Genomic DNA, 26,286 nt, shown 5'->3' with positions numbered 1-26,286 from the left:
AGGCTCCTCATTTGAGCGTTTTGCGCACGCGCCGAAGAGACGGTAGGGTCGGCTTCGGAATGTTCTGGGCGAGTACCATAGAGAGGGCGTTCCTCCAGCCCGCCTAGAGGGGCGAGAGCGGCCGCCATGTTTGCGTGGCGGTAGGGCTGCCGTGGCGGAGCAGATGTGGGGGAAGCTGGGGAGGCTCTTCGTGGCCAAAGCACCGGCCCGGTCGCTCGTTCTTCACACCGCGTCCGCGGGTGCGGGCTGCTGGAGGGTTTCCTGAAGGGGCAGGGGTGACTCGGAATAAGATGGAAGGCCTGTGGCTGCTGGTGGTGTGGTGACCCTGGACTGGGGCCTGCAGGCACCTCATGGGCTGGAGCTGTGGGGCTGCAGCAGGGCAGCTTGCACCGCGCTGCTTGGGGGTACCGGCCTCCTTTTCTCAGGAGGTGTCTTGATTGTCTGAGCTGTCCCATAGACAAAGTAGGCTCAGTTTTGCACCTGGTACACCAGCTTATTGCCTAGTTTGGGATTCCTAATAACTGTTGTTTTTCTCTCTGTCGTCTTTCCAGCTGCAGGAGTCTTCACCGTAGCCCACGTTACCATGGCCACCCACTTCTCCAAGGATCAGGAGGAGAGAGTGCGTAGAAAATGAGTTATCTGGGCTACTGCTGTGATGTGTGTCTCTAGAGATACCTTCCTGTCACCATAATAACATGACAGCTGGCTGTACCATGTAGCTTTTTGGAGGAAAGTGGCTGATATTGCTAAATTTCTTGTGCTTTTGTGCATATGTTAGCAATGAGGGTATTAATATGACAGCACAGAGCTTACCTGCTTAACTAAATGGTGATATCCAGCACTGGCACAGCGGTAGCGTGGTGAAGGTGCGCCCTAAGCCAGTTGTACTATTACATAAGCTTGCTTTTTAAGCATTGATTTTGTAAAACTAACTGCTGAGCTGGCATGTGATACTCTCAACTGATCATGTAGAAAAGGTAGTTATCTGTTGGGTTCATAATTCAGGCCAACTCATTTACTTGTGAACTGCATCTTAAGCTTGATGCCTTACACTCATTACTGTACAGGCTTGCCAAATTCCCCGTTACCTGAGTATTCTCTTACCTGCGTCTGCACTCAGCTTATTTTTATTTCCCCTTCTGCTTGTGTTGTTCTCCAGATCAAGTGTGTTAAGGGGGACCTTTTCTCATGCCCCCAGACGGACTCATTGGCTCATTGCATCAGCGAGGACTGTCGCATGGGTGCAGGCATAGCTGTTCTTTTTAAGAAAAAGTTTGGAGGCGTACAAGAGCTGTTGGATCAACGTGAGTGATACACGTGGGGTGGACATGCAGGAGCTGAAGGGAAAACCTTGATTTCCAGCAGTAAGGGGATTCCAAACTACTTGGGGTGCAGGGGGGATCATGTAGTGGAGTGTAACTTTTAAAAATACCTTCTTCATTTCTTCACTTTAGAAAAGAAAACTGGGGAGGTGGCAGTTCTCCAAAGAGAGGACCGATATATTTACTACCTGGTAAGGGGGATATTACTCAGGCACTTCCCTGTAACTAAATTGTATCAGATATGATGATGAGGGCTTTAATAGTTGTGCGTTTTTTGAGTATGCTCCTCTAGGTAAGAGGTGTGAGGTGTATTACTCAAGTACTGCTACTTGAGGAGAAGCCAAGCTCTCTTGTGCATGTGTATTTAAACTTTAAATTGACAGAGCTAGCTGCTAAATTATACTATTTTAAGTTGTGAAACACAGTTCTTTTTCTGTTCCATCATGGTTTAACCCCAGCCGGCAGCTCAGCCACACACAGCTGCTTGCTTACTCCCCCGTGTTGGGATGGGGAAAGAATTGGAAGAGTAAGAGCGAGAAAACTCATGGATTTGGAATAAAGATGGTTTAATAGGTAAAGCAAAATAGGTAAAATAGGTAAAGCACAAGGAAAGCAAAGCAATTAATTCGTTCACTCCTTCCCCTCAGCAGGCAGGTGCTCAGCCATCCCCAGGGCAGCAGGGCTCCATCACGCGTGATGGTGACTTGGGAAGACAAATGCCTTCACTGCATCCCCCTCCTCCTCCCCCAGCTCTGTGCGCTGAGCACGATGCCGCACGGTGTGGGACAGCCCTGGGGTCAGTTGGCGTCACTGTCCCGGCCGTGTCCCCTCCCAGCCCCTTGTGCCCCCCCAGCCCCTCACTGGTGGGTGAGAGGCAGAAAAGGCCTCGGCTCTGTGCGAGCCCTGCTCAGCTGGAACGAAACCATCCCGGGGTATCAGCGCTGCGTCCAGCGCAAACCCAAACCACAGCCCCGCGCTGGCTGCCGCGAAGAAAATTACCCAGCCAAAACCAGCACACCTTCACAGTAGCAAGTCTGGGTGTGCAGTTTCAGAGTGTAGTGGAATGTGTTGGTTGTTTTGTGGTGGTTGTTTTTTTTTTTATTTAAAAAAAAGCTTGCAGTGATCACACCAAAGGCACAACTGACCCTTTACATTTATGCTTAGATTACGAAGAAGAAAGTTTCTCACAAACCGACGTATGAGAATATGCGAAAGAGTTTAGAAGCCATGAAAGCTCACTGTCTAAACAATGGAGTTACTGACATTTCCATGCCTAGGTAAGAAAATTAGTTATGCGATGTGAATACTTCAGCATTTCTCGTGGAGAAGGATGTTTGAGAGATTCCCTGCCATGAAATGAGAGTTCAGGTATCCAACTGTTCTGTTTAATTCTGGAAATGAAATTTGCATTTCCTAGTGCATTTAAATGATAGCAAAACATAGAGTTGCTTGTTTCCTTATTTTAACTCCACTATGTTGATTTATGGTAAGCTGAGTTAGAGCCACATACAGTTGTAGCTGTCTGAAGAGCTAGTTGTTCATAGTATGCTCCAAAAAATGTAGTTACAGCTGTCTTGATGTCTTATTTTCCAGGATTGGATGTGGACTTGACCGCCTGGATTGGAATAAAGTTTCAGCAATACTTGGAGAAGTGTTTGAAGACACAGATATAAAGATCACAGTTTACAGTCTGTGAGCAAGAGAGTTTCAGGAGAGCCCCATTTCCCTTGATTTCAGAAGTGGAAACCTGCTCACTGATGAGGGGGGAAGCTGCATGCTGAGCATGTGCTTCGTGTGAGCGTAGCTCACTCGTGTTGTCAGTGGCAGTGGCTTGTAACAACCACAACAACAACAAAAAAAGCTTCAGAGCAGTAAATTTGGCCAGCAGTGTTCAGGGAGCCTGTGAAGAGGCAGGGGCGCTGGGGGTTCCCAATCTCTCCCAGCAAGCCACCAGATGTCACTGGTCCTCCACGGAGCACCTGCCTGCACTAGAGTTTCTACTTAAAGCTGACAGTCCCTGTGCAGAGTGAAATTGGAGCTGTGTCTTGCTTAGGTATTTGTTAGTTTGTAGTTACGGTTGATAATGATGAGCTGTGGAGCCCTGTCGCTTAGGGTTTGTTTTTTTAAAAGTTTTGCAACGTGCGTATCTGGCCTGTGGTTTACTTAATCTGTTTGTTACAGGATTAAAAATTTAATTTCTACCTTCTGGCCACAAACAGAATTTTTTGTTATGTGACAGTACTCACTAAGAACCATGCTGTCAACATTAAGTAACTAGCTCTTCAGTACTCTGCTGTCAGATCAGAGCACGGTCCTTTTGACAAACACGCCTGTCTATATGTGTTGTGGCTGTATTCTGGAGGGAGGATGGGGTTTGAAGGGGAACGCCGGAGATGTGTAAAGGCACCTTGTGGGTGCGTTTTATACTGTATAATCGGTATAGTCTGCAGAGCTCTTTTCTGAGAATCCATTCATGTGAATGATGTGCGGTAAAAAGTCATAGTATGGAGTTTAGGGTTTGGTTTTTGTCTTTCTTTTTTACTGTATTTGTAGTTTGATGGCACCAATAGCGAAAGCAAATCGGTAACATGCTTAGTTTATCAGATCATTGTTAAGCACTTGATTTTTGAAAGTTTGATTCCAGTGCTGAAGAACTGTCATATGCTCTGTGTTTCCTTTGTTTGGTTTTCCCCACCCTCCCATAATGGCAAATCTTTTTAATTTCTCTCATAAAATGCCATATACCTTGAATAAACCTAAATGACATAGCAGTTAAGAAATTTTCAGCGTTCTGTAGGGTTCCTAATTGGTTTTCGCTATGAATTGGGTGGGGGGAGGGTTTTCTGTTCTGTGCCTTGTGAGTTAATCTGTGTTGTGTGGTTTCTTTGCTGATGCAGATCTGCAAATCCTGTTTGTGTCTTTAAGAGCTTTGTATTATTGCTCTCCCTGTTTGTTGACCATCCTTTGTAAACTTGTTTTTGGTGGATAATTGCTGTAGCTAAATACACAACTGGAAAAAGAAAATAAACTCAGACAAATAGGAACTTTGAGTATTAAACTGATCAAGAGTGGATGTCAAGACTGCTTATTGTCATTTAGTGCTTACGCTTGTTTGTTTTTTAAATCTAGTGGCAAAGAGATGAAACCCACTGTGGCTCCACAGAGGTGTTCTCATCACCACTTTTTTTTTCCCTGCCTTGAAAATTTATGCCAGAGTTCAGTGCAGTTGATGGAGGTATTAGACAGGTGCGGGCAGCAGTTCTGTGTGCGTGCATGTGTAGCACCATTCCAGCTTGTGAGAGTGCAGGAGAAACCAGCATGAAGAACTGATTGGAAGAGCAAACCCTGACTCGGTTCCCCAGCTGGTGAGTGTCCCTGTGACCCTGGTTTGGTCTGTGCCTTATATGGAAAGCGATCTGCCCATATTCTCTTTCTCTGTCTCCCACACTTGTATGTACTCTTTAAATTTTTTTGGCATATAGTAACTCTCCCTTCTCACCATGCTGCACTTCAGCTACGAGATACTTCATACGTGGCTGTCCCAGGGTGTCTCACTTGTCAGATTAAATTTAGGACCTCTTGCAAATAGAGAAGAAGGAATAAACAGTGCTATAGCTCTTGCAGTGATTTCCAATTTTATTTCATTTTGCTTTTCCCAGTTTTATATCACAAATGTCATTGTACAAGGGGAGAAGGTATTTGATGTGTTTGAAATCGAGTACTTAAGGCTCCATCATAATTTAGAATAGACCAGTTAGCCTTAATTTAAAACACAGCTCTGATTATTGAGGAAGATGGAAGAAGGAAACCTTTTTCTAATCTTAAATCCTTTTTAACATTTATGAAGTACGTACTTTCTAAATGCATATATCTAAGCGGCAGCTTTGTTCTAAGATCTTTTCTCGTAAATTAGTCCCAGGTTGTGAGGCCTACGGTCTTCCCTTTTCCTTTCCACTGCAAGCCGTTTCACTCAAGGCTTTAACCACGCGGTATGTTGCTGCCTTTTTTGCTATCGGCAGAGGCAGCATGGGTTGGTTTGGGGCGGGGGGGGAGGAACAAAATAAACCAAAAAAATCCCAAACACCAAAGATCTGTGTTGTATACTGTTGTGTAGTCCATTCGGCCTAGTCTTCCAGAAGTTGGTGCTTCACCCTGCTGGAATCAAAGCTTTGGAAAGCAGGAGTGTCCCAGATGTCCGAGTCTGTTGCATCTCTTCATAGGTCTTCTCTGAATGGGTCCTGGGGGAAGAGAAAGGGACACGTTAGAAGCTTCAGATGCTTTCATGTTTTATGGCTTAAATAGGTGACTCTTTAGTACCCCTTTAAAAAGAAGGAAGGGAGTTCTGCAGTGATGACTTTTACTTTAGTGGTTGGAGCTTTTTCTGGAGGGTTAGACTTCGGGGGGGTGGGGGAAATCCCCTTTTCTCTCCATTCCTCTCACTATTTCCACATGTCCTGGATATTATGCATATGGGGAACAACGAGGTACTACTCTTGCACCTAGTGACCCTAGTACCTTTTTCTTCACTATGCCTGGAGGTGTTTGCTCTGAGGAGGAAAAAAAGAAAAAGCTCTAAGTCCCTCCTGTGTCTGCTGTGCAGGAGCCTGCTGTAGCGTTACAGCCCTTGAAGGGGTAAGTTACTGCCTGGGATTATTTTTGATATTCAGGTACAGGCAAACCCAGCCAGGTACACGTGAGAGCAACAGTAACTGAAATTGGCTCTGGTTTCAACTTTAAGAACCTGAAGAATAAAAGAGGCGTCTGTAATACTAATACAAGGAGCTGGGTGACCAAGTGGAAATCCTCACTCACGTGAGCTTCAGTGCAAAATCTCGGCCAACTTTTCCTCATAATACTGGAAGTTCTCTTGAATGTCCTCCCATGGCACGAAAGCCTTTGCTTCCTCTCCTTCCTCCTGTTCCACAAAGTTCTGCCAGACATACTCAAAGTCTTGAGGCTTCATAATCCTCAGCTTGCAGCCAGCTGACTTCATTTTCTTCAGGGCAGCCTGCATTTCTGGATCTTCCCACATGAAGAGGCGCCCTACCATGATTGTCAGACGCAGGTTCTTGTTCTTCTTTAGGGTCTCGGTTATCCGATCAGCACAGGTCACGCAGGGGCTGGAGGAGACGTACCAGGTGATGTTGTAGCGGAGGCTTGATTCGCACTTGGGTAAAATCGTGTTGAAAAAAGCCATTTCTGCATGGGCGGCTGCATGCTCATCTTCCAGGTAACCCCGAGACGTCACTGACTCTTTGCCTTGGGTCTCGAGAACATAACACAGGAAGGTTTTGTTCCTGCCTGAGCTGTATTCCACGTTCCTGAACTGGAATTTGAAAAATATGGCTGGGAGACGCTCCCTAAAAAGAATGGAGAGGAGAGAAACATCTTAGAGGCAGATAACAAAGCATTACTATAGGATTGGTTTAGTTCCCGCTTGATCTTGGACAAGTCGCTGCATCTATGATGGCTGTATTTCTCCAAGTATTAAAAGGAGATGCCTTTTCATAGGAGGGTAAAAATACATTAAAAATTACAAGAAACTTGGCTAGTTTTGCTGTGTGGTGAGGCTTCCAGGCCCATTCTCACTACCTAGTCTTTTTCACTTCATTTTAACAAACTTGTACTGGGAATCTGTGGTACCTGCATTGAGGTATTTGAAGAGAAACTTCCTTCTGAAGTGCACTTCTCGAGACTATGATATTTACAATTGCATTTTCCCAGTCTTAATGCACCTGTAGACCGAACTGTTCTACTGTTTTCTAGGCTGTTAATATAGTTCTTTCAGTGTGGTGTTGCAATGTTAATCTGCAGGATCGGTTGTCCTACGTTGTTGGGATGATAACTCTGGCATTGCTAATTAACGTTTTACCCCCAGTGCGTTTGCGGGCTGGATCTCCTCTGAGGAGAGGCAAGCGTGACTGACTAGTTGCAGTTTTTACATGTTCTAGCTTTACTCCTCCAGTATCAGTTGAATACTCACGTTCAGTAGGATTATGTTGTGACTTTGGTTTAATAAAATACCTGAGATCAAATCTAACTTTGCTGTGAGGTTTCCCACTGAAATTCGATAGCTGTCTCCAGGGTACCACTGATAAACTTCAGATACCTTTTTTTTTTAATGTTGTGCGCCTCTTCCATTCTGGGTTTCTAAATGAGCGTAATCCAAAGTGAGTCATCACGGCGAGTAATGTGTTTGCAGTCCTCTTTCACGCAGAGAAGGTAGACTGCTGTCATTTAGGGAAGTTAAAATTGGTCCCTTAAAATACTGCATATGGCTTTTATGCATTGCTGACTGAAGAGGTGAAAAAGGAAGGTTGCACCGTCCCCTACCTCTTATTTTCTGATGGAGGACCAGGCTTTCCTCATCGCCCTCCATAACATCTAACTGTGGAGCACTTCAGTACAAGAGCTAGTACTTGAAGGATGTTAGGTGGGAAGATGAAAAGGATGTTGCTGACAACATGCCTTGTGACCTGCTAAATGCTACAGAGGATGGGAGTGAAGACTGCACAGAGTAGCCAAAGTGAAATAATGAAAAGGAGTAACACAACACTTCATTTATTACACACTAGTAATCACCTGGCATGTTGTACTCCCCTCATCTGAGCTTTAGGTGCACCTATAACCTTGATGTTCCCCGTGAGGCAATAATGAATCTTTGTAAAACAGTAAGTGTCTCATTCATCCCTGTCTCATCTACAGTCAGATTATAATGTCAGGCCTCTCCAGGGGGTACACTGAGCAAAGGTCAGGGTTCTCAGACTTTCAGAAATTTTAATTGGGGAGAGAAACGAGGCTGCAGGAGTAAGCAGCAAAATGTCGTTCTGCCAAGAGGGAAGAACAATTTGTGATGCAACATCTCGCAAGATGTCTCCGGAGAGAGTGGAAGTGAAGGGTATGGAAACGAGTGGAGAGAATCAATGTCGGTGTGTCGTGCTCGCTCAGTAATGTGGGAACCACGAGCCAATGTACTGGAAATTCGCTAGTGGGACATGCTGGTATGGGCCGCAGTGAGCATGTGGGAAGGCTGCAGGTCAGGAATAAGGACTGTAAGGAGCTGGATCTGATGCCTTTAAAAATTAGTAGATGTCTTTCTATAGAGCGCAATGGATAAGGCTTTGCCAGGACTGCATGGAACACCCCAAACAGCGGGTGCGGATCAGAGGGATGGGAACAGGAATGTTTGAACAGAAAGACCAGGGGACAGGCACGTAAGAGTTCTTCATGTAATACCTGCCTGCAAATATTACACGACATGCGGTAAGCAAACGGCTTCTTGCTTAGATAAGAATTGGAAATAGTGTGCTGTCTAAATACATAACTCAGAGTAAATTACAGCGATTGTCAAACTTCTTTAGCTGAGTTGTTTTAAAAGTTTAAATACAGGTTTCCATAAATGTTTAATTCCACTTACAAAGTTTTGGAAATTTCAGTATGTGTATTTTCTTGCTGACAAAGTCCTGTGGCATTTTTGGCTTTTGAAAAAGTTAAAACATAAAAGAACACCCTCTAGATCTAATGTTTTTATGGCGCTACAGTAGTATCTAAGGTCCATTTGGGTCTGCTACGCAGATTCGCAGTAAAAGGCCTGGAGTTGTAGTTCCCACTTCTGTTTTGGATTTCCCAAGAGCAAGATTTTACAGATGAACAAGGTCACTGGGAATATGAGTGTACTATACTGGCCAGATGGTGCGAGAGTTGGTGGGGTTAGGTTGGCGCTGGTGCACTGTGTGCTGAGAGAGGAAGATCATTAGTCTCCCAAATGCAACAAGATGTTCGAGTCGAAACAAGGTTGTTCCTAGAATCATGTCTATGCCGGGAATATCTACTGTTGCTGTCAGTTAAGGACCACCGTAATTCTTCTCATATATCATCGATGCATGACAGTGGAATTTTAGAGTTTGGCTTTAGAAATTTTACTAGAAGCAGGTTTTCAGCTGCTGCTTAAACAGTGTAATTAAACCCTTACATTCTTCAATCCTACTTAAATGAGACCTGCACAGGATGGGACTTAAACAATAGAAAAGCCTGTTTGGGAGCCTTCCATGCTATTCCTGTTTTAGCTGGCAGAGTATTAATGAGGGATGGGAAGCAGTGGTGTGGGTACAGACTTCTGTGTTGATTAATGAGCAAATAAATCTCGCTGGTTTGCTGTGATTTGGTCTATGGTGCTCTGGTTTACACTGAGAGTTTGCACAAGCCTAGGTAAGGGAAACTTGTGCTGATTTATACAAGTTCTAAAGTACCCGGAAAGACTACTTTAACTTCCTTTTTGTAGCATTTTGACCTCTGTTCCCTTACGTTAGATAACTGAAAGCTGCCTGTTAGAGCGAGTCTCATTTTCTTTAAGATGAATTGCAAAATTTTCACTGATTTTATTAGAGGATTATCAGACTCTAATTTAGCGTAGTGTCTCTTATTCCCCAAACTCCTTTCTCTTGTTCTTTGAGACAAAAAAAAAATCACTTCCTGCTTTATAGCCTACATAATGAATGGTTAATGATTCAATGATTCTTTAGTTAATGATTTCTTTGAAGTCCAGCTATGTTGGGTCTGACATAAGACACCCGTTGCCTTGTTTCAGAGCTAAGTTTGTAAGGCTACAGTAGGTTGTTTTAAAATAACATCATGTATTTAAATGTAGCACATCAGAGTCACATGGAAGTTCATTCCTGATTTAACTGTCTTGACTGCAGAGCGGTTACATCAGTGATGAGATTGAGTCTGTATGTTTTGATGAACGGCAGCGATCCGTTCCAGGATGTATTGACTCAGTGGCGTATTTAGTCAGGCCTTCCAGACGGATTTTATTGCTTATCATCTTGGCGTCTGTCTAGGATTATCTGGGATGTTCACCTAAATCTGTCCTCCTAGCAACATGGAATAGGCATCAGCTTAATTAATAAGTTTCCGATAAAGAATATAAACAAAGCTAAGGGCGTTTTCCAAGTCAGTAAGTAGCTGGCTGAGAGCATGGAAAATTTGCTGATCATGGGTACAGAGGCAACCAATGGGCTGTGTGTTTTAGTTAGCAAGAATCTGCTTAATCCCACGTAAACCAGAGCAGGGAGGACATTTCGGCACAAGCGTGAATTCTAGACTTCTGTCTTGACAGGGTTTAGCCTAGTCCTTGCTATGGGACTCTTCCCAGCAGTGGGGACTTGGGCGAGGTGTCGCTGGCCCTCCGAGTAACTGGAAAGCCCTAAAGCGAGTGATTCAGCGGTGAAAGAATGGGCAAGAACAAACCGTATGTACCGGAAGACTGCATACATACTTAAATGCCATACACAGCATATCACTTCTGAGTTACAGCATGCTTGGCAGGTGACGCTCATCATTTATTGCAAAGTGAAATACTGTAATTGTATTGTTTATTTGGGAAGATTAAAACTCTTTCCCAACAACTGAGCATCAAAATGCATCCCTGAAATAGCTGTGTCAACTACTACAAGAAACAGCCAACTTTGTTAACTCAGGTCTAGCTTTGAATAGCTTCCTGACGGTTCCTGAGTAAACGACTAATTCCTGGCAAGCCTATTTTCCCATGTTTGAATGACGGGTGGTGTACAAATGTTAATATTATCCCTATTTTACCCATTGAGGCTGAAACCTCAATCTGTAAGAAAGCTACTGGACTGAACAGATAACGTGCTTTTAAATTTGCTGAAATAAGGTAGGCTGGGGGAATGGAGCAGCTGCCCAGCATGACCCCAGTGCTGTTGCATGCTGGGCGGAAGAAGGGAATTATAACTTCTAACGAGAGAATAAAAATGTGGGATTATCTGAAAAATGCTGTAAACTAGTAGAACATATTCTTTAGACTTACATATTTGTTCAATGACTATTTATACTATGGACTTAGGTTATTTGAGCTGATAAAACAGTGTCCTTTTGCTCGCTCCTTGACAAGTGTTCACAAATAAACACCCTCATGCTGGGCTCATTGATTATAGAACGTCTGTAATGATCAACTGTTAACAGGAACCAAGGATTTACCAGGGCTTGAAGGAGCCTCATTTACAGCCTGGGGAAAGTGTAAATAAATGTGTCTACTTAAATGTCAAGAAACGTACACAGATGGGACTTGTATTTATCCAGGACTGTGTTGAGCCAAATGTTGACAAAAAAAAAAGGGGTTAATATTCGTAAACAGAGTGATTAGGTTCCCAGTATTTTCTGTGTAAGCCAGACTCCTTAGAGCTATAAGCAACAGCTTGAAAACTTGGCTGTGCGTCTTAAAATGCCCCTAATCCAAGGGCTAAAACTGAGATGCAGTGTAATTGAATTTAAGTGTTTCCACAGCTGCAGTTATGTGTTTTCTCATAATTCATATAACTGGCTTTATTGTCTTAAAATCCGTAAATAATTAGAAAAATCCAAACAGCAATCATACTGGCTTGAGGCACAGTCTGAACTCATGGGGTACTTCTTAAAATGAAAGTAAAAATTTCTGGATTTTCAGGGTCCTTTAGGATTTCTGCTTTGCTTCCTCATTCTCACCTTCAATAGTCAGCATATGAGTCATAAACTAATAATCAGAGGAGATCTGGTCATGATTCCTACAGGAATTCACCAGATATTTATAAGCACTTTCCAAATAGTATCGTGATGAGGATGGTATAAATACTTGCATACTGACAGCTCCCTCACCAAATGCCTACGTACTCTCAGTTCAGAAACTCGTCTTGCTTGGTACCAGCATATAGAATGGGAAAATCAGTTGGTACCAGCTTAACATATGTAGATACCATAGCACAGACTTGAACTCGAGGCTTCCTTGCCTCACCTGCCGCTCTTACTCTGGTACCTCTGCCCCGGTGCAGCTCCAGCAGCGCGGCTCACTCCTCAGCCCCAGCAGGTTAAGTTCCTGTTGTTACACCTTTCCCTCTGCAAGCACATGGCATCCCTCACACTCTTGCTGCTGCCTTTCTGGAGCGGAAAGTCCTGACAAATTCTGCAAGACCCTTGTAATTTCATCAGATAATTTCATTACAGGATGACACCAAGAAAGTATTTTTCACCCATGATGAGCTCACTGATTCCTATCCAGGTCGTTGGGGTTAGCAAGGAAGTCTGAAGATTTCTAACTGCAAATCGAGTGTTCTAAGGCTGAAAAATCTGATTTCCTCATTGAGATTGATCTTAGTGCATGTCTTAAATGTCTAGAAGTTGTTGCCATATGTGGTGTTGGTCCCATAGCTTATATAAACCATTTTTGGTGTCTTAGCTCCGTTCCTAGCAGAGGGATGTGCTTTTCTAAAAAGTCACTGCTCTAGCAGACGTGTATTATTTCTGTGATTGGCTAGGACAGAGACCAAAGGCTGTGAACAACCCCAGCCCAAGAACTGATTTTTCAGAAAAACATATTTCAAGAAGAAAATGTTTTTTTCAGCCCCGTGCAGGGGTATAACCCAATTACCTGAGATCAGACACTAGTGCCGTCCTGCCGCATGCATTGTTTTCAGAGATACCAGCCCAATTTTTTTCAATTTTTTTAAAAATCTTTCTTACCAGTTACTGTGCCGCAGCCAGAAGGGTTCCAAGGGGGGTTTTAAGAGTCTGCTCTGTGCTTTTCATTCAAGCAGCTGGAAGAAATCATGGTTTTGGTTTACACTCTGGGAACACTGCCTTGGTGATGGCTAAGGGAGACCAGAGGGAGGAACTATATAGGGCATCTTGCTACTGCTACAATGTGCGTTTTGAAATGCTTAGAGATAGCAGATTACACACTTTTTTCCCCCTTGTTGCAGCTGTCCGTTATGTCTGACAGAGTTCAGCTTCCTAGATGATCTCTGTTATATCTGCCTTTTACAAAGGCCATGCTCACTGGAGCAAAAGGAGCTGCTTGCTGCTTTGCTGTCTTGAAAACTGCCTCTTGTTTTGGTGCCTTTCTGTGAGTTAGGCTTTTTTTGAAAGTCAGGTTCCAGCTGTGGGTGTGGAGCCCTTTAAAATATGGACTTTTAGCTCTCGTGAAAAATCTATCCCTTAGGTCCATAAAGCAAATCAGCCATAGCAAGGGTATTTTTCCTAATCCACAGACAGAGAAACTTTCAGACAAGAGCCATTGATCACACCAAGAAATCAATGTTCAGTGCTCATCAAGGGCCGATACCTTCCATCCTGATATCAGCCAAGTGATCCCATTGCAGTCAGTGGGACTACTTGCACTGTAAGGGAATCAGTCAGCACTACAGAAACAGACCCGCTTGTATAAAACAGATCGGTCTGCCTGCCTGGTGTGAACCCGTCCTCTCTAAAACTCAGTGAAACTTGTAACAAAATCCCGCAATAATGAAAGCCATACTTACGTCGTTTAAGAATACTCAGAAGTGCTCTGGCTGAAGATACCGGCTTTAATTACCCAACAGAAGAGCTGAGGCAGAGACCTTTGAACATCCCCACTTTGCTCTCTTGCACCCTCATATTTATATCTAAACCTCTTACCCTGTCACAATTTCAAACGGTGGCAGGTCTTCCCGCTTCAACTTCTTCTTCTTTTTTTCCTCGCCCTCTTCTGCGTTGTCAGGTTCGCCATTCTGGGTGTTGCTGGGCTCCTCCTGCTTTTCTGCCATCTTCTTGAGTACAGGGGTATTAAGTTATGGCCTCTAGGAAAAAGAAAGAGCAACTTCTGAGAGCTGTATGGGAGAGGAGACAGCAGAGGGAAGAGGAAAAAACAGAGCTGGGAGTTCCTGCACTAGGCACAGTTGTCAGGAGCTAAATATGGAACAAAGCAGCAACGATAGAGGCTGGATGGAGTAGGATGACCCAGGGCTCTCAGATGTCACCTCCTTCCCTTGCTTTCTCTAGGTCTTTTTAACAATCCCTCTTGCTCCCCTTTTAATTTAAAATTAAGTGACGACTTCACGGTGGGCGGGTTAAGCAATGGATGGAAAATCCTGGAAGCAGAAGTATCTATTTATCCACTAGCGTGACAGATAGCTGGCGAGGTGCAGCACTGGCAGCTTCTCCAACTACCTTCTTTTGCCAGTTTTTTATGTTGCTGACCTTGAAGGACCACTGTTTTGGCTCAGGCAAGAGGGGAAAGGGGCAGTCCCCCCATGGTTTCCTGAAAAATCCTCACTGGTGGTGGATTTGGCCTCATGGGCCGCCTGGAGCGTAACAGCAGGCGTGCTCAGAGGAGCAGGAGACTTACCTTTCCCTCCACCCTGCTTCTCCATGCAGGAGCACTGAAAACAGGAGCTGAACAGGGTGAAGTTGAAGGTGCTTGTCAAAGTTGGTGTCAGATGTACCGGAGTAAATGCAAACCAGAACCTTCTCCCAGATATTTTAAAGTCAGCCTTGCGATTCACGGTGGGGCAGTATTTTTGGTGCAGGGCTATTCCACGTGTGTGCACTGAGCATCTGCCCCTTGTTCTGTATTTTTTCTCTCTGTTGCCTGAATGCTTGAGAAGTGCCCGGTGTACAGGCAGCGACGGCAGAGCTAGGTAGGAGTAAGCATTTGAAAACTGCTGCCCTCAGTGATTCTTGCAACATTTCTTTTTTTCTTTCACCTTTGCTTCTGCAGAGGATGCAGATGTTGAAGGAGCGATTGCACTGGAGCCAAAGAACCGAACAGATGAGAGCCCCTGGTGGAGGTGTGATGGGAAGTGAAGCGGGTGTGCGGTAACTGGGACTGGTATCAGCAGCGTGCCAAGGACAGGGTACTGGAGACGCTCTGGTGAGGTACTTCCTGGGATTTGCCTGAGCTAGTGTGGGTTTGGAATCTGCCTTTCATACAAAGAGAAATGAGGAGGACTATAAGGATTTTACTGACACAAGTTTGGGATGTTTGGGCTGCTGGGCACTGCATCAGGCTTAGAAGGATACACGGGGGTAATGTAGCTTTCACATAAGCTCTAAAAGGAGTTTTATATGTTTGGGCTGGGGGGGGCTTTGTCTTTTTTTTTTTCCTTCAAGATTATGTGAAATTCTTCCAATTTCTCCCTCTAAATTTAAATCATTTAAAGTTTGTATAAATCCCATGTCAGCCAAGCCTAATGAAAACCTGAGTAAGATTTTTCTCAGAGACTAATCCCGCTATGCCATGAGGGTGAAAGTAAATGGAAAATGCGTAACTGTGTAAAACTCAGTTTTTGGCCAAAGCATATTAGAAATCAAATCTCCAGTATCTTGGCTTCCGCACTTAATTCAGAACCCACTGTCATGAAGATTTGGGTAAATATGAAATATTAAGCTGTATTTGAGTAAGTATTCAGTCTGTACTTAGCGGAAACCCTGCTCTTAGGTTGAGGAGGATAAACCGTATTCTGTAGAAATTAAATAGGTGTGAATACCTCCTTTCAGGCCAAAGTCAGCCTTTGTGATACTGTTGTAGTCAGCTCTTTACAACTTTAGAGGGGTCTGCGCTATCAAAAAGTGAAATAAATATATGCCGTTGAGCAGATAATTTTATCATAGATAATAAATAATAGATTATCACAGATCATTTATTCTGGCTACTCTTTCCAGCCCCCATGCTAACAACAGCCTGCCTTTCTGTGCTACAAAATCCTTTGTAGCTTTTTATTAGTGACATCACTGAAATGCGGTCGTTCTGGGGACAGAGGCCCCCCCGCTTTTACTCCCACACTGTTTGCTAGTGATGAGAAGTTGTTTATTTGATGACTGACACAGCTGGCATGGAGAGTATTGTGACAACAGCGCAATCAAGGATTTGACAAGTTCCAAGACATCCTATCCGTGGAAAATATATCTTTCATTTTTATGGTGCAGAATTTTATTTATTTTTAAGCTTAAAATACTTTCCTGGAGGGCAGGTGTAGTGTTTTTCCTCTTGCATAGTAACGATGCTCAAATTCCAACTCCCCTGTCCAATTACTCTCACCTTTGACATTTCAGGCAGTGTTTTTGGGGATGGGAATCCTCTCTTGATGAGTGACAGCTTGTTTCCTTCTTACCCTCATGCTTTAAAGAAGCATTCACAGACCCTGTTCAGTCCCTCTGACCCACTTTTCTTTATTTTTGGAAGCTCTTGACAGCTAGGGTCCCATCTTTCCTGCAGCCTTTAGCTTTCACTGGTGTGGCCCCTCTGCAGGGTTCAGGGCTGAGCTCTAATCTAATCTCGGGAATGTGGTGCTGAGACTCTACCTCCATCGGGCCCTTCCCCAGCTGCTCCGCAGCTCCATCTAGGGCAGTGCACTACATAGTCATGATCCACCCCCCTGCAGCGTCTGCCTGCACCAAAAATATAAAGGGACGCCACCGAGTTGCTGTCAATCTGACATGTTGCGTTAGAGCCATAGGAATCAAAGCTTTGATCAATTTTGTTCGGTTGGTTTTAAGTGACCCTAGCTCCCCTGAAGCGCGCGCATGTGTGCGAGAGCGTGAGTGCGTGGGCCTAATGACAGAAGCCAGTGATGGGAATTGTTTTCCATCAGTTAGTTCAGAGGAGGAGCTGGGACATGGGTGCTGAGAGGTGCCAGGGGTGCAACTAGCCTCCCGTAAGGACCTCCCAATGGGACTTCGGTTAACTAAAATCATTGCACTTGCCAACCAGCATTTTTCTTGAGGCTTCCCTCCACCCTGCTCATCTCCCCACTGATTCAATGGGTTATTACGAATGTTGTTCAGCTCGGCGAGCCCTGCACAGCGGAAACGCTGTTCGGCCACGGAAGAGGCACAGGAGATCTGCACGCACGTCGGGTCTCACACAGGGAGAATGAGGATCAGCCCCCTGCCTCTCCCCGTTTGCTCCCCCACAGCAAGGGCCAAACCACGCTCATTTCCAGCAGAGCCCCGTGGCCTCTCCCCACACACTGGATGCAGCCGGTAGGTGCGGACTCTTCCCTCGTAGGTGATCCTCTTCAGCAGCTGCACCCTGTGTGGGGAAACCCCCAGTGGAGTGGCCACAGCCCTGCCCCGCAGCCACAGGATCGGCCTTTGAGCGGCTCCATTTCGGTGGCACAAGCCCAAGCTGTGGTTTCCTGCCTGAGCCCCTTCTCCATCCCGTGACAGATGTGTCCTGCAGCATCTGGCAGTCTGTCTCCCTCTATTTTAAAAGGCCTGGCTTCACTGTGCTGGGGCATGGAGGCCAGAGCGCCTAAGCAGGGCTAGATGAAGTAACGGGGAGGAGCAGACCTCCCTGCAGTCGGATTTGAAGAGCTGCCTGGATGCGAACGCTGCCAGCGCAGGTGACAGCCAGCAAGGCAGGGCTGAGGTGACAGCCTGTTCTAGGAGAAGTTTTCTGGCTTTGCTGGAGTACTGGATATTAAGGTCTGATCCTGCATCCATCCAAGTCCAGAAGAGTTTCTCCACTGACTTTAGAAGCATATCTGAACAATCTGAAACACATTTTCCCCGTCTTAAATAAGTGTCTCACATAGAGAGTACTGTATTCCCTTGACCTATCTCCCAGGCAGGTCATCTGCTGTTCCTCTAATTGCAGCAGGAGTTACTTTCCCGAAGTTAAAATGGCTGTTTTTCTTCCCTGATCACAAAGGGGCAGTAGAAGAGACCTGGCTGTGAAAGTCCTTGCCAGGAAATGGAGGCTTTTATTGCATTCTTGGGCTGGAGGAACATTTTTGGATAGATGGGAGAGTGAAATAAGACACTGGCTGCGTGAGTCATGGCTCAGACGTGCTCTCTATTCCAAGGGGACAGCTGGTGGCACTAACAAAACATCTCCCTAGATACATTGTCTGGCAGCAATCCCCCTCCTGCTTTTTCCAGCTGTAACTACCGTTACGTGATAAATAAATAAACACTCTGACAGTGATGTGCAGAGGCAGCTTTCCTTCCCTCGGCCCCTGTAGGCTCTCACCTGACCCTCTCCGCCCACTGCAGGATCACGATGCCAAGATTTAAAAGAAGGGGCTGGTGTCGGCCGCTGCAGCATCCCACGGGTTGGACCTGGACGGTGCCTGCGTCCCTCTGGGCAGGGTGGTGGCTCCCCATGGAAGGCGCTACACCAGAGCTGACATGAGCCGTGGTGCAGGCAGAGATAAGTGATGCTCTCACCGCCTTGCCTGCCTCATCTTCACAGCTAAAGCCGGGGCCTCTCTTGCCTGTGATCCCCAACCCTCGCACACCCATTACCACACTGCTGTAGAGCTGGGAAGGAGTCTGTTTGGTTGGCAGGCGCTGCTGGCTGTCCGATTAATTCAGAGCCCAACTGGTAGCTAATGACAGCTCCAAGCAGCACAGCCTCCTTCCTGCTGGGCTTCTGCTGCAGTTTTAGTGGGAGCAGTTCAAGGGAAAGGTCAGCCCCCACCATGCTGCAGGTGCTCAAAGCCCCAGGAATTTATATTCTGCACCACCCCGTGCTAACAAAGGGGCGGTGGGGAGAGCTGCTGGCCCGTAGTGAGCTCTCTGAAGTTTACATGCACAGAGCAGCAAATCCTCCCTAGCATTTGACTCTATATTTTAACATAGCTCCAGACATCAGCAAATCAATCAAAGTTCCTTACTGCTGAAGCCAGAGTGTTTTCTGGAACAGCTGGTAAATTATTGAATGAGGCAAGGCTTAGGAAAAGAGGCTGGACTGAAAGGCAGAAAGGTTTCTTGTTTATGCACAAATATTGTGTATCCAGCAGCCAGGGGATGTGCCCTTTGGGCTAAGATCAAGTGTAACGATCAGTTTAATATCAAATGCGTCTTTCTGGAAAGACTGGCTGAAGTTTGAAGAGGGGGGATCATCGTTAGACATGGTGATCTGAGAGGTGGCTCTTCTCTCTAAATGCCATGACCCCGTGAAAGCTGTCACGAAGGCATGGTCTTTGTCTGAGTCACTGCTTGAATCATGTAGACCGCGACATGTCCCACCGAGGGTTATGAATATTCCTGACGCTGGGTGGGACATGGTATCTATTCCATAAGCTAATTTTGGGGAGGCTGGGCAAACACCTTACGTGCCTGCGAAGGTGATCCAGCCTGCCTGCCGCCTGGTTAATGCTGGCAGAAGCAAAACTTCCCCGTGTTCCTTCTGGACCCGCTGGGAAAGAGGGCCCCTCAGGGAGGTGGTGTGTGGCAGGCAGGCGAGCCCTGAGCTCACACACAGCAGGTGTCAGGTGAAATCCCCTTTCTCACTCAGAGGCAAAACGCTGCTGGTTTTAGCAAGCCAGGTTCCGAGCCACGCTTCGAATTTCCAGCACCTCTCTGGGTTGGTTTTCGCCTCTTCCCTTTGGGCTGTCTGTAACACCGCGATGGCTCCAGACAAGGGCTGCGTGGCCACGTGCTCCTTCCAGCCACCGCGTGACCAGGAGCACGAGCCCCGTTACGCAGCACTAATGGGACACCAGGGCCCCCCTAGATCCGCAGAGGCGGAGGCTGGTTTTGGTCTGCACTGCACAATATAACTAAGATATTTTCTAGATGGCCGACTTTGGAATGTCATTAAAGTTATTTTTACGCAAGGGCGTTTAGTGTATCTGTTTAAATAGCAAATATACTAAATGATGCTTTAAATATTAATACAAGAGGGTGCTTTGCTGAATTTAACTTTGTCAATTGATTTCAAGCTATTATGTATATTACACGTAGGAACGTTTGCTATTTTTGCTGCCTGCAAGGAAATGCAAGTAGCAAAGGGAAGCTATTGGTGCATTTATAGGTGGACTGGAAGGAAGAGGAACCGAAATGAAGACAAGAGCAAGTCAGCTACTCGCCCCAGTTGGGAAAATGGGGAGAGCAAACATGAAAAGATCAAAAAAAAATCTATTACTCTTAATTCCAGATTTTCCTTTACCTGCAGGAAAATAAATGTGTAGAAGAGGAAAGGACTAATGTATGAAAGCTGATCAAGTATGTATCCATATATTTAATGGGGAAATGCTATTAAAACGTGGCAGGTCTGAACCAGATCTGGAGTCAGATACCAACGTAAATGTGATTTAAAGAATACTTTTCCCCTTTTCAAAAGCAGAGATCGCTGCAAAGACTTGCTTTATCCCTCCTGGCCTCACTAGGTGGCTCTGCTCTTCACTATTCCTCGTGGCTTTGCCCTGCTAACTGGGAAAGGACAGGCATAATGATGTTCAGGCACCCTAAATCATTCTTAACTCCGCTGAATTGAATCTCTAGCCCAGATATTAGCTTCTTTTTAGGAAGAAATAATTTATGTCTTCCTATCCTTTGGCATGTGGCTTTCTGGAAGACACAGGCGAGGCGTCACTGTAAATAAGCTCAGTGGTAACATACAGTTATATAAAGCCCTGAAATGTATAGGACTTTTTTTAAAGTAGCTTATGATCTTTCTAGTGCTGCTTGCAGTGCTCATGCTTTATAGCCCTACCCCTGCTTACAGCCAATCTATTCAATGGCCTCTTCTTATGCAGCTTTTACTCGGGAGATTACAGCAATATGCTTGCAGCAGCAGTCCTGTATAAAGGTGTCCTGTAGCTAGAAGGGAAAAATAATGGAGGGGCTCAAAACAGCAGAACAAGAGATATGACCAAATTTTAAAAAGATACTGCAAATTTCAACTGCGCTCAGCTACTGGTGTTTGCTTCTCTTGGCCCCAGCTTTCAGTCCCACCGAGCACCCAGTTCTGCCATTTACATGAGTTGGACCCGGGAACATTCCGCATGTCTAAAAATCAGGCTTGGCGAGACTCAGGAAGGACCCCAAACGCAAGAATTAGCTCCCTTACCTTAAAGCTGTGGGTGAAGTGTAATGGAGGAGCCTGTCCCGGGGATGCATCCCCAGGGGAGCGTGTCTGCACCGTGCAAGTGCCCCAGCTGAAGGAACCTTTGGGACCTTTAGGCTCGAAACCCACACAGCCCATTTACTCCTAACGTGCAGCCGGGAATGAGTCTGGCCGCCGGAGCCCTGCAGAGCCTCGCTGCCCATCCGCTTCCCTTTGGAGCCAGAGCACAAGCCAAGGACTCCAGACAGATTCCCCTGAGCTTTTGCAAACCTGGTACCAAACCAGTAAAATAAGAATAACTTGGATTTATTTATTATCCAAACAAAAGTGGCTTGGTTTTATTAAAAGCAAATACAATTTATTTTACATCCCCAGCTAAGCCCCCCTACCCCACCCTTTGCAAGTATACCCACCCACCTTAATCTACAGCCAGCTGCCAGAAAGAAGACACACTTACCACTTTTCTTCATGTACACTGCTTCTATCAATTAAAAAATAATTGTAAATATTCTCTGTGTACAGCAACATCTAAGGGACAGATCTACCAGAGGCAAGGGCCACAATAAAGGACGGACAAGAGCTAGTTGGTGCACCTTTTGTGTCCGATTCTGCCGTGGCTTGGTCCCATTTCTCTGGAACTACTTGTAGTTTAACCTTTCCTGATTAATAACATTCAGGAATGGAAAGACGCTGGGATGAGATACCTGTACTGCACCTGACAGACTGCACGTGGGGCTTTTTGCCAATCACGTTACAACCTTCAAGGCAGCGTGAGCAAGTTCTTACATTTCACAAGGGCTCTTGTGTTTCTCTACTTAGGAGAAAAAACCAAACCAACAAACCAACAACATTTCAAATATTTTTTTTCAAAGGCACTGATGTTTGTTTTTCTTTTCTGATGAGGAATAGCACACAGAGGCGGAAAAGAGAAATTTCCTCTTGGGAGAAGCACTTGCATTCTAATCATTGTTGCTTTATCTCGGAGCATGAAACTCAAGAAGCGTGATACTCCACAAATAGAAGTCAAAGTGCCCAGTCTCCTTTCACTAGCAGAACAAGACAGATTACTCCTTGCTCAGTAGCTGACAGATAAAAAGTTAATGGTATAAAGCACAAACCAGGTGAATCATGAAAATGAAGCAACAGCACAAATAGCAAAAAAAATCAAGTTAGTTCTTAAAAATTGGTGTGTGTGAGTGAAGGGCATTTTTGTTTGGTCCCAGAAGAGGAGATGGGATTTACCACGTGTGTGAACAAGTTCTGTGCTCTGGGGAAATGGTAGCAGTTTTGAGGGGTGTCCGGGATTGATACTCCGGGTTACGCTGGTATCATGAGATCCTAATTTGGCTAATGGAATTTGACCTGATAGCATTAAGGTCACCATAGAGCTGTAGCCCCAAACTCAAGAGTGCTGGGAAAAATAGTTCCCAGGTTACGGATGCATGGTTACTTTAAAGGAGCATAGGGGTGCATGGTGCAAACCTTTCTTTTACACACCATGACGAAGGTGGGAGGATGAGGCATGTTTTCATGCCTGTCCCAAAATGAATCCCCCAGATTATTAGATCTTGGTTCACATCAGCATAGTTTAGTTTCACCGAATGCCTTCATTTCTGTCCTGCTCTTATTCTCTCTTTCCATGTTTTTCCTCAGGGTTGTCCTTCCAGATGTGGATTGTGAGACAAGTTGCCATGGCCAGCCAGCCCAGGTAAGGCACCATCAGCAGCGTTGCTATCTTGTTAATGCGGTACCAGGAGCACATCGTGCCTATCACCAGGCCGTCCAAGCACAGGATGGCAATCAGTGCCTGGAGCAGAGAGAAGACAATGACTCTGGTGCTCACTCTTGGGAACCCGCAGCATGACTATAAACTGTCCTGCTAAACGTGGTGGGAGGGAATAGGAACGGTGGAGGTTTAGCACTGAAACATCACCTAGACTGATCCTAAACCCCAGGACCTTGGCTCTGAACTCCAATCAGTGAGATCTGAATGTACCACACCAGGAGCCGAGACTAATGCTAATTTTTTTCTGTTCATTATCGAGTTCTGCAGATTAACACACTGTTTATGATGATCAGTGTCCCCTTCTGCTGATAATGCCAATGCAGAGAGATCAGAAACGCGCTTGTGTTAGTACCGATAGCTATTGCCACTGAACAAACTTTCTAAATGTACCTTTCATCCACAGAGCGACAAAATTCAGATGGGGACATAAGTCCCACCCTGCACCTCCGCCACCTCTGGGCCTTGGCACCTCAGGTAAGTGCTTTTTGAATATACCACAGTTCCCACCTCTGCCGTGCCTTACCTTCGTGCATATCCCCTCAACAGGCTCTACACTGCACAGTGCATTCTATTTGCTCGATAAGCCGCTCACAGCTAATGTGCCCCCCCAGGGATGCTAACTTTGCCGCTTGCCGGAGCAGGGTGTGACTCCCAGAAGGACTTATCTGTAACCCCAAATCCTTAACTAGGAGATGCAGCAGCTGGACTACTGAGTCCCTGATCTCCCACCCTGCTCTGGTCGGGCCGGCTATCTGCATGGCAAGAGCAGGGTGAGGGGTGGAAGGGACTGATACCATTGCCTAGAACCACGTGCCGTGTGAACTACATCCGAGCAAAAGCTCTTCTTATAACTGTCTTTACAATTGCATAATGCTAGTTAGAAAACCTCCGAACAACCCCAAAATCCATGTGGCAAGGATGCTGGCAAACAAGTCTCCAGCAGATGAATGGATGGCCAGATACATTACCATCTTCAGGTTACGTGCACCGAAGAAGAAGGGAGGCCAAGCCCAGTTCAGGACCAGCTGAGCCCCGTAGAGGCCAAGCGGGATGATAGCTTTGCTGCTGCAGCCGCCCAGATCGTTCCAGATCAGGTAGGAGGCGTAGCTGTGAAGAGGGAAGCACATTAGTGTTCTGCAGTGAGTAAATCCCTAATACAGACAAAGGCTTTTCCTGTACAACATCCCTGTTGTGACAGGGATTTGCAGGACAGACATATTTGCACAACGGCCGCATCCATGTCCCTCACTACTCTCAAACCCGTCGCCTGTCTCATACCTGCACGGCTCGTACGACTTCCCCAGGGCAGCAGCTGTTTTTAGGATGTGTTTACAAAGGTGAGCAGGGGCTGTCCCCCTGGCCAAAAGCATTGCCTGCAGCGTGAATCTGAGGAACCCAGCCCGGAATTTGGCTCAGGCTGTACTTCATCGGCTGGGGATAAACGTACCTGACGTGCCCTGCTGATTCAGGTGCAAGGGCTATCCCAACAGCAAAGGGAAGGGTTTGAAATGACTGCTCCTCTGTGTATCAGACATAGCAGGACGAGAGAGGGAGCGGTATGCAGAACTTACCCCATGCCAGTATACAGGACAGTCCAAGCAATAGGGAATATTTTGCGGGGTGGACACCATGAAGGTTTTTTCAGCTTCTCGTACCAAACAGGTATTCCTTTTCGATTAATGAACCAGCCAAGCAAACCTCCAACATGAGGCAGGACAGTAAAACCAACAGCATGAGCCCACATCCTTCCTCGGTGGCTTGAAGTAGCCTTTTGCCTGCTGTAAGTTAAAAACAATAATCGATTATAACCTTAAAAGGACATTTTTTCCTACTTTGATCTTTCAGGCTCTTTCTCTAATTGCCCATATTCCACTTTAGTCTCTAAGGCAGAAGGTAAGTATTGAATATTGTATTCAGCTCCACTGCTGGCTGCCCTCTACCCATCTCCCCATCTCTGAAATTGGGGAAATTATTTATGTCATTGTTACATTTTATCCCTTGGTCTACCCAGAGTGACTCCCCCTGCTATTTCATGGCTTGTTACAATATTCGTGTGGCGGGGTTCAGCTAGGGTGGTTATATTCTTAGAAGACTGCAGTTACTTTTATCATTCCTCCTCCGAATGCCCATCAGACAGCACACAGACTTCAGTGTACGTTCACGGAGACTACGCATCTCAGCAGAGCTGTTATCTCTCCTCCGCATGATATTCTGAATATGAAAACCCAGACAGATCAGGCCCAGAAAACCCCATCCATTCTGACTTCATCTAATTTTTCACCATGGATTTATATTTTAAATGAGGTCTATAACAAGGCAACATCCTTACAGCAAATTTTAAGTGCTCAGTGAACCTTGCTGAATCCTCCCTGCAGCCCGAGCAGGCAGCGGTGGATTCTCACCTCTGTAAGCAGGTAAGCTGAGGCACAAGAGTAGTTTCTTAATTTGCTCACGGTCTTCCTCTTGCATAAAAGGAAGGAACATTTACTTTAGTAATTACGTTATGCTCCCACACAGGACAGCTGTGGTAAGGATAACATCTAGCATTTCATTCTCTGTGCCGTATCTTCCCTTGCCGTTATTCTCTGTAGAGCTCTGAACCTGCCACTCTTCTGTCCTTCCTTTGGTCTCTGCGTTCACCTTCCTTTTCGATCCATTAAGGAACTGAACCCCAGTTAGCATTCATGGGGGATAACACATGGGAGTCGCCAGGAGCACAGCGGTTTTGTGCTGTCGGCAGAAACGCAAAATGCACCTGGGCAAACGCGCTTGGGAAAGAGCGGGTTTTAGCCGTGCGAGGAGAGGGAAGCAGGCACGGAAGATTCCCTCACCCGGGGAAATGTCCCCGGCACTCTGAGCACTCCCCAGGGAAACGGGGAGCACGAGGAGACAACTGATCTACGCAGGCATCTCTGCTTGGGATTTTAATTCATAATTAACACTTTCCTACATCCTACGCTAATTGTTATTATTATCGTCGTGCTACAAAGCATTCGTCTTTAGAAACGCATGCCAGCAGTACAAGCCAATTTATACATCAATAAGGAACAAATAGCCCAGACACCATCTCTAACTAACAGTTCCTTTACCAGACAATTTATAGTGCTATTAAAGTGTCTATGGAACCAGAAAATCAACCGAACACTGAGAAAAATAATAGCTGTTAGTCCTGCTTTTAAAGTATAAAACAGCAACAGCTGCGTTCTGGTTCCTCCACAGCACTTCAGAAAAGTAAAATGGGAAAAGTAGATTTTTACCTCTTCCCAACTCCTTTGTAGTCGCCAGACTAACCTGATGAACGCAGAAGTAACCGAGGGTTGAAAATAACATCACACTGATAACACCTTATTTTGTCTCACAGCTGTTATAACTTAACGGGGAAGGAGTTGTAAAAGCCTTACCGTCTCTTACTGCCTTTCTCTCCCTTGCAAAGAAAAAGGGTTGGACATCCAAGGCCAGATTCTGTCTCTAAGGCTGGTGCTGCTCTACAATGAAGAAATTGTCGGCTGAGTTTTACCCAAATAGGAGGAAAAAGGGTGTGTGTGTGCGTGCGCCGGTGGCTGTATGAGATT

General features: G+C 45.6%; 2 protein-coding genes across 5 annotated transcripts; one reads left to right on the top strand and one right to left on the bottom strand.

Annotated features, from left to right (window-relative positions):
• Nucleotides 1-22: 22 nt before the first annotated feature.
• OARD1 (O-acyl-ADP-ribose deacylase 1) lies at nucleotides 23-4,384 on the top strand. Of its 4 annotated transcripts, none has more exons than XM_064471717.1 (6): nucleotides 23-42; nucleotides 552-619; nucleotides 1,160-1,304; nucleotides 1,455-1,513; nucleotides 2,487-2,599; nucleotides 2,916-4,384. In XM_064471717.1, the coding sequence occupies exons 2-6, from the start codon at nucleotides 584-586 to the stop codon at nucleotides 3,016-3,018; spliced, it is 456 nt and encodes a 151-aa protein (XP_064327787.1). In that variant the 5' UTR covers nucleotides 23-42; nucleotides 552-583; the 3' UTR covers nucleotides 3,019-4,384. The 4 variants fall into 4 exon arrangements, with proteins under 4 accessions (XP_064327787.1, XP_064327785.1, XP_064327784.1 ...); XM_064471715.1 differs by lacking the exon at nucleotides 23-42 and adding an exon at nucleotides 80-140; XM_064471714.1 differs by lacking the exon at nucleotides 23-42 and adding an exon at nucleotides 83-239.
• Nucleotides 4,385-4,932: 548 nt separating this feature from the next.
• On the bottom strand, nucleotides 4,933-26,246 carry APOBEC2 (apolipoprotein B mRNA editing enzyme catalytic subunit 2). Its single transcript, XM_064471718.1, is given in 6 exon segments — nucleotides 4,933-5,560; nucleotides 6,135-6,682; nucleotides 13,770-13,930; nucleotides 23,683-23,821; nucleotides 24,286-24,492; nucleotides 26,116-26,246. Coding segments are annotated over 4 exon segments (1,014 nt in total). The 5' UTR covers nucleotides 24,459-24,492; nucleotides 26,116-26,246; the 3' UTR covers nucleotides 4,933-5,560; nucleotides 6,135-6,141.
• Nucleotides 26,247-26,286: the final 40 nt, after the last annotated feature.

Source organism: Phalacrocorax carbo, chromosome 23 (genome assembly GCF_963921805.1).
Source record: "Phalacrocorax carbo chromosome 23, bPhaCar2.1, whole genome shotgun sequence".
NCBI lineage: Eukaryota > Metazoa > Chordata > Aves > Suliformes > Phalacrocoracidae > Phalacrocorax > Phalacrocorax carbo.
This window is presented reverse-complemented; position numbering and strand designations above follow the sequence as displayed.

Coding starts and splice junctions, on each gene's coding strand:
- OARD1 (XM_064471714.1), top strand. CDS start 164: ATGTGGGGGAAGCTGGGGAGGCTCTTCGTGGCCAAAGCACCGGCCCGG. Junction 1,305..1,454: donor ACAAGAGCTGTTGGATCAAC/GTGAGTGATACA, acceptor TCTTCACTTTAG/AAAAGAAAACTGGGGAGGTG. Junction 1,514..2,486: donor ACCGATATATTTACTACCTG/GTAAGGGGGATA, acceptor ATTTATGCTTAG/ATTACGAAGAAGAAAGTTTC.